This window comes from Clarias gariepinus, chromosome 10 (assembly GCF_024256425.1).
Source record: "Clarias gariepinus isolate MV-2021 ecotype Netherlands chromosome 10, CGAR_prim_01v2, whole genome shotgun sequence".
In the NCBI taxonomy this organism is placed as follows: domain Eukaryota; kingdom Metazoa; phylum Chordata; class Actinopteri; order Siluriformes; family Clariidae; genus Clarias; species Clarias gariepinus.
In genome coordinates, this window is record NC_071109.1 from 30,923,031 (window position 1) to 30,935,756 (window position 12,726).

The 12,726-nt window shown below is 41.6% G+C and overlaps 1 protein-coding gene across 2 annotated transcripts in view; it reads left to right on the forward strand.

The window, feature by feature from the left end:
* LOC128531244 (solute carrier family 45 member 3) overlaps nucleotides 1–11,808 on the forward strand; it is a 36,082-nt gene extending 24,274 nt beyond the window's left edge. For both annotated transcript variants that reach the window (XM_053505019.1, XM_053505020.1), the window contains exons 3-5: nucleotides 7,061–7,876; nucleotides 10,202–10,467; nucleotides 10,805–11,808. In XM_053505019.1, coding sequence (XP_053360994.1) covers nucleotides 7,061–7,876; nucleotides 10,202–10,467; nucleotides 10,805–11,197 — 1,475 coding nt within the window. In that variant the 3' untranslated portion in view covers nucleotides 11,198–11,808. The remainder of the gene's footprint in view (nucleotides 1–7,060; nucleotides 7,877–10,201; nucleotides 10,468–10,804) is intronic.
* The last annotated feature ends 918 nt before the right edge of the window (nucleotides 11,809–12,726 follow it).

Genomic DNA, 12,726 nt, shown 5'->3' on the forward strand with positions numbered 1-12,726 from the left:
TTTATCACAAATACACTAAATAAATATTGTTTGTGGTGAAAAATTATAGGGAACGATTTTTATTATAAATAAGCAATATAAAAATATACATGTATGTATATTAAAAAATTTATAATTTATATATTTTTCCCCAATACAACATGTATTTTTTATATTGTTTATTTTATAATTAAATTTGTTTGTTATAATTTGTAATTTGTAAACCATAATCCTATGAATTTATGTTTCAATATATTATTTAAACGAGATTATGTAGGGGAGGCAATCCGTGGCAGGGGGGGAATTTTAGACCATAACACTGGGTCAGTAGCGTACTGTATGTAGTGAGCATAATAACTTCAATGGATACATTTGTTACATGGACCACAAAAAAGCAGCTGATTCAGCATCATCAGCCTAATCAACCAAAAAGCCTATGATGAGGCCTATGTTGCGCTGGGATTCATGGTGGGGATGGTGGGGGCAGAGGAGAGACCCATGTGTGTTTTGTGTCTTAAACCGCTGGCAGCAGACAGCATGAGACCCAACAAAGTAGGAAGATACTTAGAGAAAACACACCCCAGTCACGTTAATAAGCCACTCGACTTCTTTGAAAGAATGCTCTAGATAAGTGACGAAGTAAGCCTATATACTTGTTATAACAATTGCACGTGTATTTTATCTGTTTTGAACTTGGCGTTATTTGATCTTATTGGTTTAGAAATTGACTTTTCAATAAATGGTACACTTGGCCGTTTTCGTTATCATTTTGTTGACAAGTGGGGCTTGAAAATTCGCCCACCCCCTTAAGTGGGGAATGACAGAAAATGTTTGAGAACCACTGCATTAATTAAACGACCATGTCAAAAGACATATCCTATGGTCATGGCAAAGATGTGACTGTTTTGCAAGGGGCAAATTATTGGCAAAGAGAACAACCATAGAGATTGCTGAAAGTACTAAAATTGTCCAAAGCATTATTAGAATCTTGAAGGATAGTAGGGAACTTCCTCATGTTTGAGGAAGAAATGTGGTCGAATAAAACATTTGGAGTAATCGTGATCAGAGATCACTTAAAAGGATTCAAATTGTAAACAAATACAAATAAAAACCTGTAGAATTCACTGCTATGTTTAATAGTGAAACTAAGAGCATTTTCATATGCACAATGCAAAGAGAACTGAAGGGATCGGAACTAAACAGCTGTGTAACCTTAAGAAAAAAACTACTTATAGTATTAGAATATTCAATTATTTGTCACATGTACTTTACAACACAGTAAAATGTCTTCTTCGCATATCCCAATTAGGAAAGTGGGGTCAGAGCGCATGGTCAGCCAGCTTACAGCGCCCCTGGAGCATAAAGGGGGTTAAGGGCCTTGCTCAAGGGCTCAACAGTGGCAACTTGGCGATGCTGGGGCTCGAACCCCCGACCTTCCAAACAGTAACCCAGTAACCCACAGCCTTAACTGACTGAGCCACCACTGCCACCGCGTTTTCATTAGCGAGGCTAAAAAATATTTTTTTTAAAATAAAAAATTTCAGTTTGCTAGGGAACATAAAAATGGGAAAAGGCCATGTGGTGTGACGAGTCCTTTTTTTTTTCCCTATTCCAGAGTGATGAATACATCAGGGTAAAAAGAGAGGCGATTGAAGTGATGCCCCCCTCATTCCTAGTGCCCACCATACACCATAAGCCTGTGGGGCAGTGTTATGATCTGTTGGTCAGGTCCAGGTTCTGCAACATCATGTGGCAATTAATTTGAATCAGTTGACGACCTGAATGTACTGAATGACCTTTTTTTTTTCTTCCATAAATAGATTTTTTTTTCTTCCCTTATAGCACAGGCATGTTCCTAGATCTCAATGCCAGTATTGATCAGGCTCAAATAGTGAAAGTGTGGTTTAGGGATCATGAGACATCACATTCACACATGGATTCGCCACCACAGAGTCCTGACCAGAGACCTAACCCCATTAAGGATCTTTGGGATGTGCTGGAGAAGACTTCACGCAGCGGTCCGACTCTCTCATCATCAATACAAGATCTTGGAGAGAAATGAATGCGACTATAAACGGAAATAATCGTTGTGGCTTTGCATAAGCTTATCGAAACGATACCACAATGAGTGCTGTAATCAAAGCAAAAGGGTGGTCCAAAGAAATCTTAGAGTGTATGACAATTTTGGGCTGTGGGGTAGATTTTTTTCATTTTTTAAGCACCCATGATGCAACAAAGGGTTAAATACAGTACAGTAGTTTTATTTCTTGTTGTTTTTCTAATACTTGTATATAATACTCGATTATTAGTTTTCTCATGATTGATGTTCTTTGATTTTCCAGTTCCTCAGAATAGTGTTCTTGGCGATGGTTCTATTAATTTCTTGTGTGTCTCCAAGCAGGAGGGATAATTAAATAGATACTGGTTGCCAAAAATGTTAATGGGTGTGCACTACCATATCCCGTGTATCAAGTTGTCTGGAGTATCGTGTGTGCAGCATTATTCAGGCCGTTCAGTTTATTTTAAACATTTTTTTTTGCTTTTAAGTGTGTTTAGGTTTATTACATGAGAATAAATTAAAATTATTGGATTAATCATATCAAGGTGTTTTTAAAGAACTAGCACTGGGAGCTATCTGTGCATCAATTCGAGATTCCTTTGTCACAGCCAGGCGAGTTATCTGAAATAGTGTTTCTTCAGCTAGTGTAGCTTCCTTCTTAACAAGAAGAAATTCACTTGTTCGCAATGATGGAATCCCAGCAGACACCACCTCGGGGAGTTTTTCCTCGTCACCGTCGCCCTCGGCTTGCTCATCAGGGACAATATGATAATTATGATTTATACATAATTTCCTCACACTTTTTTAAACTCACTCACTCAGTCTGGAGCCTATCCTAGGAGACTTGACACCCTGGATGGGGTGCCAATCGATCTCAGGGCACACACATATACGCTAATTCACACATTGCGCCGATTAAGATAATCTGCATGTCTTTGAAGGAAACCGGAGAACCCGAAGGAAACCCACGATGCAAGCATGCAAACTCCATGCACACAGGCCTGAGACGGGACTCGAACCCAGATCGTGGAGGTGCAAGGCGACCATGCTGAATTTGTATATATTTATATACTGTATTTACAATAATACATTGTTAAAAGCAAATAAATAAGACTAAATTGATTTGATTAGATGATGTCATCAGGCAGATGATGGATCAGGTGGTTGTGAGCCATGCTTCTGGTTAAGCTTTAAGAAAGCATGTTGTACAGAAAAAAGGATTGCGATGCCTTCTTTAGTCCAAGTGAAAAAAGTTTGGTTTAAGTAATTAGAAAATCAAACGCTCCGTAATCTCACTGTACCTGACCTTGCACCCACATGCTCGGAGAGGAGCGGAGAAGCGATATATGGTGAGAAAATGTACACCGTGCCCCCGTTTCCCCCGCGTCAACAGCTGCAGAGCAAGACAGAAAGAGCCTTTGTGTGCAATCCCATCCATCCTGGCAAAGAACTGTGTGTTTGCTGAACTCACAATGGCAAAAGAATGCGCAACACTCTATTATAAACACAGCGTCTATAGTGGAACAGAATAAACACTCTATATAAAGTTAACAAAAACTTAAAATCCTTCCTCATTAAGCTCCAAAGAATTCAAGCCATTTATGTCACTGTTTAGCAGTTTGGTGGTGCTTTTGAATTCCTCTCCTACATTAGTGTGTCAGTGTCTCACAGCTGGTGTCTTTCTGCTCAAAAATAATGGCTCCTACCCCCCTCTGGGGTTTTGTGTGAGCATCTCACTAATGCTCCTGAGTATTTGTGTGTTTAAAACACTGCAGTATTGTTTCATATTGTGTGTGTGTGTGTTTACACTTGTGTGCCGTTCAGGCCCTTTTTCATGACGTGTTTTTTTTTTTTTTTTAGAAATATCTAAGCATCCTGTTGAGATTTATTGAAATTCCAATGAAAGCTGAACTGCATAAAAGTGTTCAAGCTGAGAAGATTGTGCTTACTAATACATCAATCTCATGTTTTTTACAGTCACTTAATCATCAAGCAAAGCAAACAACTAAGGAGATTGATGAAATTACTGAAATGGAGTTGGGAAGTGTCCAATGCATTGTTAAAAACCTTTAGAAAGAAATGTGGTTGAAAAAGGAAAAAAATGAATGAACGTGATCTGCGTTGTAAAAATGGAGAGTAGAAATCAGAGCTATATTTAATAGTAAAAGTAAGAGTATTTCCATAAAGGCTTCAATTTACTAAGGAGCCTACAGTAAAGGACTTTGGAGCGATGGAAAAGGGTCATGTGACCTGATGAGTCTTTACCAGAGTGATGGGCGTGTCAGGGTAAGAAGGGAAGCGCATGAAGTGAAGCACCAATCACACATAGTGTTCACTGTACGAGCCTCTCGGTGTTATAATCTGGGGTTGTGTATGACTTGTTGTGGCAAGGCAGTGAAGTCAATGGGACACGACAAGAAATTAAGGTTCCCAGTCTGTGCTTGCATAACTAAGTAGATAAGTATCTTTATTTGTGATTGTCATTAAAACAATAAAACGGCGAAGCAACTCTTGAGCCATAAGAATAAATACAAATATAGTAGTGATTAAAATGAAAATAATATAGTAGTGATAAAAAAAGATGATTATAATAATAATAATAATACAAAATAAATAAGGGGCAAAACTGCCTAGAAAGTCGGGATTAAAACCCTGCTGCACATGGTGTTAGAGGAAAATAACCACCCTGAAATTATTAACTTAACAGTCACATCTTGTTTTTTTTCTTTTTTATGAAAGAATGATCATTTGCCACTAGTTATATGAGTGCATGTTTTATTCATTTATACTTATGTTTGTTTCCCTTGTTTCGTTTGTTGTGAAAATCCTGTTCCTTTATACAGTAGCAGTTACTGTATAAATAGCTGTCATCATCATCTTGCTGATAACCAAAAGCAGTTCATTATGTTGTCGGGAAACCAGAAACTAAAACCTACTGTGGCCTTTTTACTTTTTACTTTTTACTGAAAACCATTAAAAAAAGAAGAAGAAAAAAAACCCTCTGGCACTGTAGACTCCTTCCTTTCTCAAAAGCTGAATTTTGGCCTCCGAGTGGCGCAGTGGTAAAGCGCTCACCCTATCATCCGGAAATTGCTGGTTCGAACCCCGGGTGATGCTGTTTTCCTCTCACAGCCGGAGGCCCAGAGAGAGCTGATTGGCCGAGCTCTCTCAGGGGGGAGGGATTAATCATTAATCACGGCTCTACGGCCAATCAGGGGCGTCTGTGAGCTCGCACACGCGGAAGGAGCGGCTAGCGCATGGGCAAGCAGTTTGAAAAGATGCAGTCGGCTGGCGTCACGCGGTTCGGAGGAAACACGGGATAGTCTTTGCCCTCCCGACTGAGTGGTAGTAGTAGCCTTAATGTGGGAGCCCCCTAGTGACGGCGAGGAATTGGCTACGACTAATATTGGGGAGGAAATTGGAACCCCCCCCCCAAAAAAAATAATTAAAAATAAAAAAAAGCTAAATTTTAGCAAAATAACAATAATACACATGTTTTAATTAATTTATGTGGAGCGTTTTTTTTTATTTGTTTAATAAAATATCTAGATAATCACATTAATAGTAGAATTTAAACCTGAGAGCTGCTTTTATACAAAAGGATTCCTTTAGAAGCGGTCAGCACTGATCCTTCAACAGCACTGCTGTAGTGTACATTCATCTCTAAGAAGATAGCTAAAGGTTGCACAATGCATGAGACGCGGATTCCCATGGCCCTTTAAACTCTCGGCTCTATGGTGAAACAGAAGCCAGACACACGCACGTCTTGCAGCGCTCACTGACGGATATCCTTTGATAAATTTCTTTAAGGCCAGAGCGTTCCCTCGGTTATCCATTTCCACCGCTTCCATAGCGATACCCCACTCCAGAAATAACATGCTTTGTCAAGTCCTGGATCGGCGCCTTAAAATCGGACGTGCATTATAGCCTTGTTTGTGGTGTGTTATTCCAAACCTTTCATATTTCCGGAATATTTTTTTTAAACAAATGCTCTTTATATTTAGGGCAATATCTTTTTTTTTTTTTTTTTTTTTTTTTACTGTCCACACATCTCTGTGACCCGAGTTTCATTTCCCCAGCCAAGTCAGAAACAAATTACATATAAGATTTTAATATAATAATGACTTGATTGCTATGTGTACCCTGGAATCATCCCTGAGCTGGCAGTCTTCTGGATCCTATGGTATTTCCACAGTGAACTTAATATCTTCCTGATCATCTCCTCAACTCATCAGTCACTGCTGCTGCAGCTAGAAATAGCCCCTGAGAATTTGGACGTGAATCAAATGAAAATTGAGGCCCCGCAAACTGGCTTAGTCATCTTCCTTAATTAGGAAGGAAGTAAAGAGGAGTGGTTTGGGGAGGAAAGGGATAATATCGGTCTGTACGCTTTGCTGATGCTTAAAGATGTTTTATGCTGTGAAATCCTGAGTCAGTAATTAACATCATCGTTATGGAAGACGTTTTTGTACAAGGTCATGTTTCCTCTCTTGGGCTTTGTCTTAACCTTTAAATTTACAGCATTTGGCAGACACTCTGATCCAGAATGTATTATATTTTATCACGTTATACATCTGACCAGTTGAGTATTAGGGGGTTTGTTTAAGGGCCCAACAGTGGCAACTTTGGTGGATCTTTGGTGGGATTTGAACCTGGGACCTTGTGTTTAGTAGTTTTCCTAACCACTGAACTACCCCTGCCCCTTTATCCTCATCAGAATGTATTTGTATTTAATTGTTTTATCATATCCTTAGGGAAGTGGTGGATCAGGCGGTTAAGGCTCTAGGTTGTTGATTTAAGGATATGGGTTTGAGCCCTGCAGTGGGTGGGTTGCCGAACCCCATACTATACAGCCCCTGCCTGCAGTGCCGGTCCCAAGCCCGGACAAAATGGCCAACTGAAAGAAACTAAATTTTATCATATCCTGGGTTTAGTTTCTTTTAGAATCTTTCAGATAGAATGTGAATAAGGACTGTGTTCTTGCAATAAAATGAATTTAAGTTGTTGTTGATTTCTCTTCAGGTATTGGTCCAGTTCTAGGCCTCGTCTTCATCCCTCTCATTGGTTCAGCCAGTGACCGGTGTAGCAGTAGCTATGGACGACGGCGACCCTTCATCTGGCTGCTGTCTCTGGGTGTGCTCATGGCCATGGTCATCATCCCTCATACCGACAACCTGGCCACCCTTCTGAACTGGGGTGGAATCACCCATCCTAACCAGCCCCTCCAGGTGGGTCTGCTCATCTTGGGCGTGGTGCTGCTGGACTTCTGTAGCCAAGTGTGCTTCACGCCGCTGGAGGCACTTCTGTCAGACCTGTACGGCGGGCGCGAGGAGTGCGCCCGTGCGTTTGCTACCTTCTCCTTCATGGCGAGTCTGGGTTCGTGCATCGGATACCTCCTGGCCTTGCTTGACTGGAGCTCTGGTCCACTTGCCCAATACCTGGGCGGACAAGCCAAAGGACTCTTCACCTCCCTTATTCTTATCTTTGTTTGTTGCGTGCTGGTCACCATGAAAGCGTCTGAGGAGAAAGACGACTCGGATTCCTGGGCCGGATGCCTGTCCTTGTGCTATACGCCTAAGAGACGGTTAAAGATCTGCCTGCCAAGGGCAGGTTCTCTAATATGTGTGCTCAGGAGCTGCTGGTCAGTTACACCAGCCATCTTCAGCAGCTACTGCCATGTGCCGTACGTCATGAGGCGTCTCTGCGCTGCTCAGCTGAGCAGCTGGATGGCTATTGTGAGCTTCATGCTTTTCTACACAGACTTTGTCGGAGAGGGACTTTACCAAGGAGTGCCGAGTGCGGCGCCAGGCACAGTGTCCAGGCAGCAATACGATGAAGGTGAGATGTAATTATGTTAATTCTTAACGTAACACAAGTTTTTTTTTTTTTTTTTCGAATAAGCCACCCAAGAGAGTAGCCTGCTGTCCAGTAGATGCAGCTCATATTTGTGTTGGAAAAAAGGTAGGTAGTCAAATGTTATGAATACACAAAGGCTATTGTCTGTCATTAAAGTGGGTGGTAAAGATGAGGGATGGATAGGGTTAAAAACAAACAAAAAAAAGCTTATGTGTGCTGCTAAATAGAAATGTCCTGCCCCTTCTGATGAGAGTTCACAGCCCTTGGCCTCACTCGACCGTCTGTTTTCTGTCAGAAGTGGTCTGCTTTGTGTTTGTCACCCCCTCAAGTAATCATTTTTCCTCTGGTAATGAGTTTGTTTTGCTGGAGTTGGTGCCGCATACTTCCTGTCTCGTGGCCAGCGTGTCTGGCTCTCCTGAGTGAACTCGGGTTAACCTTCACCCACGGTCAGTGACTGTGCCGCGTGAGTCATCCAAACACCCAGATGGACGCGCGGCCACAACTTGCAGCTCGCGCAGTTTGAAAATAAATTGATGCAGCATCCCGAACGCTTTTTTTTTTTTAACACAGCACATTGGCAGACGTGATACTCGGCCGAGTCTCTTTGTGTTTGCACATCAATAGCAACAGCAAACTGTATACCACGTACTAGTTTATTTCTGAGCACTGCTCCAAGACATATGGGGTAGATGATCCTAAACCGGAGCAGCTTCAGACGAAGTGCTGGCGTGCTGGACTGTGTTTAAGCTCTAAACTCGAGGTGTGTGAAGATGGCTCAGTCGTTTAAAAAGGGAATCCAGTGCCTTTTCGAACATGCCATGGATTTAAGATTTAAGGTTAGCTTTGTCTGTAGTGTTTTGGCAAAGCTTTCTGAACTTTCACCGTTTTAAAAAAGACAGCCAGCTGCACATTAGGAACCTGGGGACAAGTTAAGCCTGGTATTATGGCACTTTTTAGTGCAGAGTTTAGAAATGCTGTGTGTTCTCTGTGCTCGGGCATTTTTTGTGTTTCCTGCATACTCCTTACATTTTTTTCTGTATTTCTGGCTAGTGATCAAGAATTTCATGAATATTCGCTGGCTGGCCAAATAAAACTGTCACCACATGGATTTAACTAAGGAAATAGTTAAGAGACTTCCATTGGACAATTACCGCAGTGATTAATATAGTTCAGCTGCAACAAGTTATTTAACCCTAACTGATGCCGAACCATGTCAGAAGACATATCTGGGATTGTGGCAAAGATGTGACTCTGTTTCAGAACAACTAAGGATACTGTAAAACGACTAAAATTGGGTTAAGAACTGGAAGGATAGTGGTGAGCCGTCATCCTTGAGGAAGAACTGTGGTCTGAAAAAATTTGGTGGATGCTACCATCATGCCTAGTGCCCATCATACAAGTCGCTCAGCAACATTACGTGCCCAAAAAATGACGACCTGAATGTATTGAGTGACCAGGTTTTTTTATTTTTTTATCATCAGTGGATTTTTTCTTCCCTGATGGCACAGGCATGCTCCAAGATGATGATGCCAGGATTGATCGAACTCAAATTGAGTGATTCAGGGAGCATGAGACATCATTTTTACACATGGATTGGCCACCACACAGTCCAGACCTTAACCCCCACTGAGAATCTTTGGGATGTCCCACAGAAGGTTTTACACAACCGTCCGACAAGTCTGGAGGAATTAAATGTTTTGACGTTCCATAAGCGTATTGAACCGATACCACGGCCATGAAATGAGTGTGTGATTTTTCTGTTTGCCTGGACAGTGTATTTCCACTCACTTATCTATACAGGGTCGCGGGGGGGGCAATCCTTACACACGTTCACACACTTACTTGTTCAATTTGGGAACGCCAATTAGCCTAGAATGCATGCCTTTGGACTGTGAGAAGAAAACAGGGAGGAGACTCACCAAGTACAGGGAGAACATGCAAACTCTATGAACACAGACCCCGAGGTGGAAATCAAACTCGGACCCTGGAGGTGCAAGGTGACAAGGTGGACGTGGATGTGACCGTACTAACCACTAAACCACCATGCTGCTTAGCATATTTTCAAATGTTTTCAAATTTGGAAGGTGTTTTTGCAGTGGGAAACCGAACCTAATAGCCAACCAAGCAATTACCAATCAACAAATATTAATAGAAACAAAGTACCAGGAATTGAAGACAACTTAGAGCATTGTAAAAAACATGACTATTGCTATTTTACCGAACTGATATTTTTAAGTTTATATGTTACACCTGTGATATGTTTAAACCATGACTCCAGCGTCAAAGATGTCATTTGTGTTTCCCTAGGGATCCGTATGGGCAGCCTGGGGCTATTCCTACAGTGTGCTACCTCAACCTTCTTCTCACTAATCATGAACCGGCTGGTGTGTACCTTCGGCTCCAGGAAGGTCTTCTTGTTTAGCATGGTATCTTTCACCCTCTCAGCGCTAGTCATCTGCCTGTCGAAGAGTGTCCTGTTGGTCACGGGGATGTCAGCCCTTACCGGCTTTGCTTTTGCCACCTTACAGACTCTGCCATACACACTTACCTGCCACTATCACCAAGAGAAGGAGGTAGGCTTTTAACTCTCATATCTTCTGTTACTGTACTGGGCTCTAAAATGAGAATGGTACACAGAAAAAAACACTGTTGATCAAAGGAAAGGGATGAGATTCATGGAAGTAAACATATGTTCGCAATGGTATTAGAATTTAATTCAGCATCAAACCAGCTATGACCGCAGAAGGTCAAGGTAATCTGAGAACTCAGAGAATCATTTGTTGAGGGTATTTTTTTAATGAGCGTATTCATAGATTTTGGAATGGCACTAAAAATAAAATGCATGTTGGGATAAAAATCCAGTTCTGACGGTATCGCTGAGATCTTACGGGTTACTCTGATTTCCTGCAGGTCTATATGGCGGCCCGCAAAACCAAAAAGAACAGGATCTCCACCGAAATCGTGCGCCTTACCTTGAACGAAGACACGAGCGATCTGAACCATAACGGCCACGCCCACTACAACCAGGATGACCTGGAATATTACCCGCCTCAGCACAGTCAGAACGCCACACAGGTCGATCACGGATCAGACGCTTACGACAAACGTGGCGTGGGCTTGGACTTTGCCATCCTTGATAGCACCTTCTTGCTCTCTCAGGTCTTCCCGTCTCTGTTCATGGGCATGATTGTCCAGTTCACTCAATCTGTCACTGCCTACATCGCTTCTTCTGCCATTTTCGGGGCAGTCAGTGTATATTTTGCCACACGTGTCATCTTCGAACAGAAGGATCTTGAAAACTAGGAGAAAACCCTAAATGTGAAACAGCGGTTGATTCTTTTCAAGGCTACTTTCCAGGAAGTAAACAGCTTCTCGCGACACAGATTCAGACGAGCTAGTAGAACACCAAAACCCGAACTGGAAGAAAAAAAAAAAAAAAAACACTACCACCACAGTAATAAATCTGTAGTCATTCTGTGTGATGACCTGCTGTTCTTCTTTTTCCTGTCTGCCCACACAATAACATCCTGCCTGTCTCATCATCCTTCCTGTCACTCATTTTCTCCACTCGTTGGTCCAGATCACAGTTTATTTAATGTTAATTTAACTGTTTAATATTCTTTTCTTTGCACTAATGGCATGTCTTATAAACACCGTCCTTGCTCTCAGTTACTGACTCTACATATCTTTTTTTTTTTTTTTTGGTATTTATCCTCAGTGCAGGCCTGTATGGTTCTACATTGCTGTGAAGATGACTTCACACCGCTCTCAGGCTTTTTTGTTCACTCATATCATCATCACCAAAAAAAAAACAGACATCTACACAACTTGGACCAACAGTTGCATCAACAGAGATGCAATGTGTCATGCCAAGCCTTTATGTCATATAAAGATTAAAAAGAAATATTACTGTATATATTTTTGTACATTAATAATATATACATATACAAACATATTTATATCCCTATGGGAATTTCTTTTTGATGAAACCTGCTTGCTGAGGTCATCTGTTTTGTTGCTAGTTTCATGCAAACCTGACAGTTGAAGTGAAAAAGACTGATTATCTGGTTACAGCGGCACCTGTCAAGTAGTGAACTAGGCTAAGTACCTGAGCACAGATACTGCGATAATGGCCAAATTGTGATAGCTAGACGGACGGGTCAAAGGATTTCCAAAACTCCCTGTATGCTGTGGTCAGGACCTACCAAAAGTGGTCCAAGGTGGACAACCAGTAAACCAGTGACGTGTGAGGGGTGAAGGCTGGCTTGTCGTGTCTGATCCAACAGAAAAGCTACTGTAGCTCAAATTCCAAAAAAAAAAATGCAGGCGTCAGAACACACATTGCATCATAGTTTGGATGTATCCTCAGGTCAGTCAGGATCAGTGTTGGGTGTAACGCATCACAAAGTAACACGTTAGATTACTTGGATTATTTTTTTGATAAAAAAGAGTAATCTTACGTGTTAGTTCCGCCATTTAAGTACTCAGTTATTTCATAATTTTTTCGTTATTCAGACAATTTATGTAATCTGTGAGCCAGACAGCAGTGATTCCGTTATTGTGTGTGTGTAAAAGTCGTCCTACAAGCCCCGCCCCGATAACCCGCCCCCATCTGTTATTCCTGCTGTTATACCCCTATCTCACCTTTGCGGTTTGACTATGCGAGGACCGATGCGCGGGCAGATGGAAACGTAATCACAGCGGCAAAACTCGTGGTGAATCATGATGAACCGTACTTGCGGTCACCGCGTAGGTGAGATAGGGGTATTAGTATTTAACAGATTATGGGCCAAACTTCGCTGAGTGATGATGGTAGAATAATTATAAAGGTC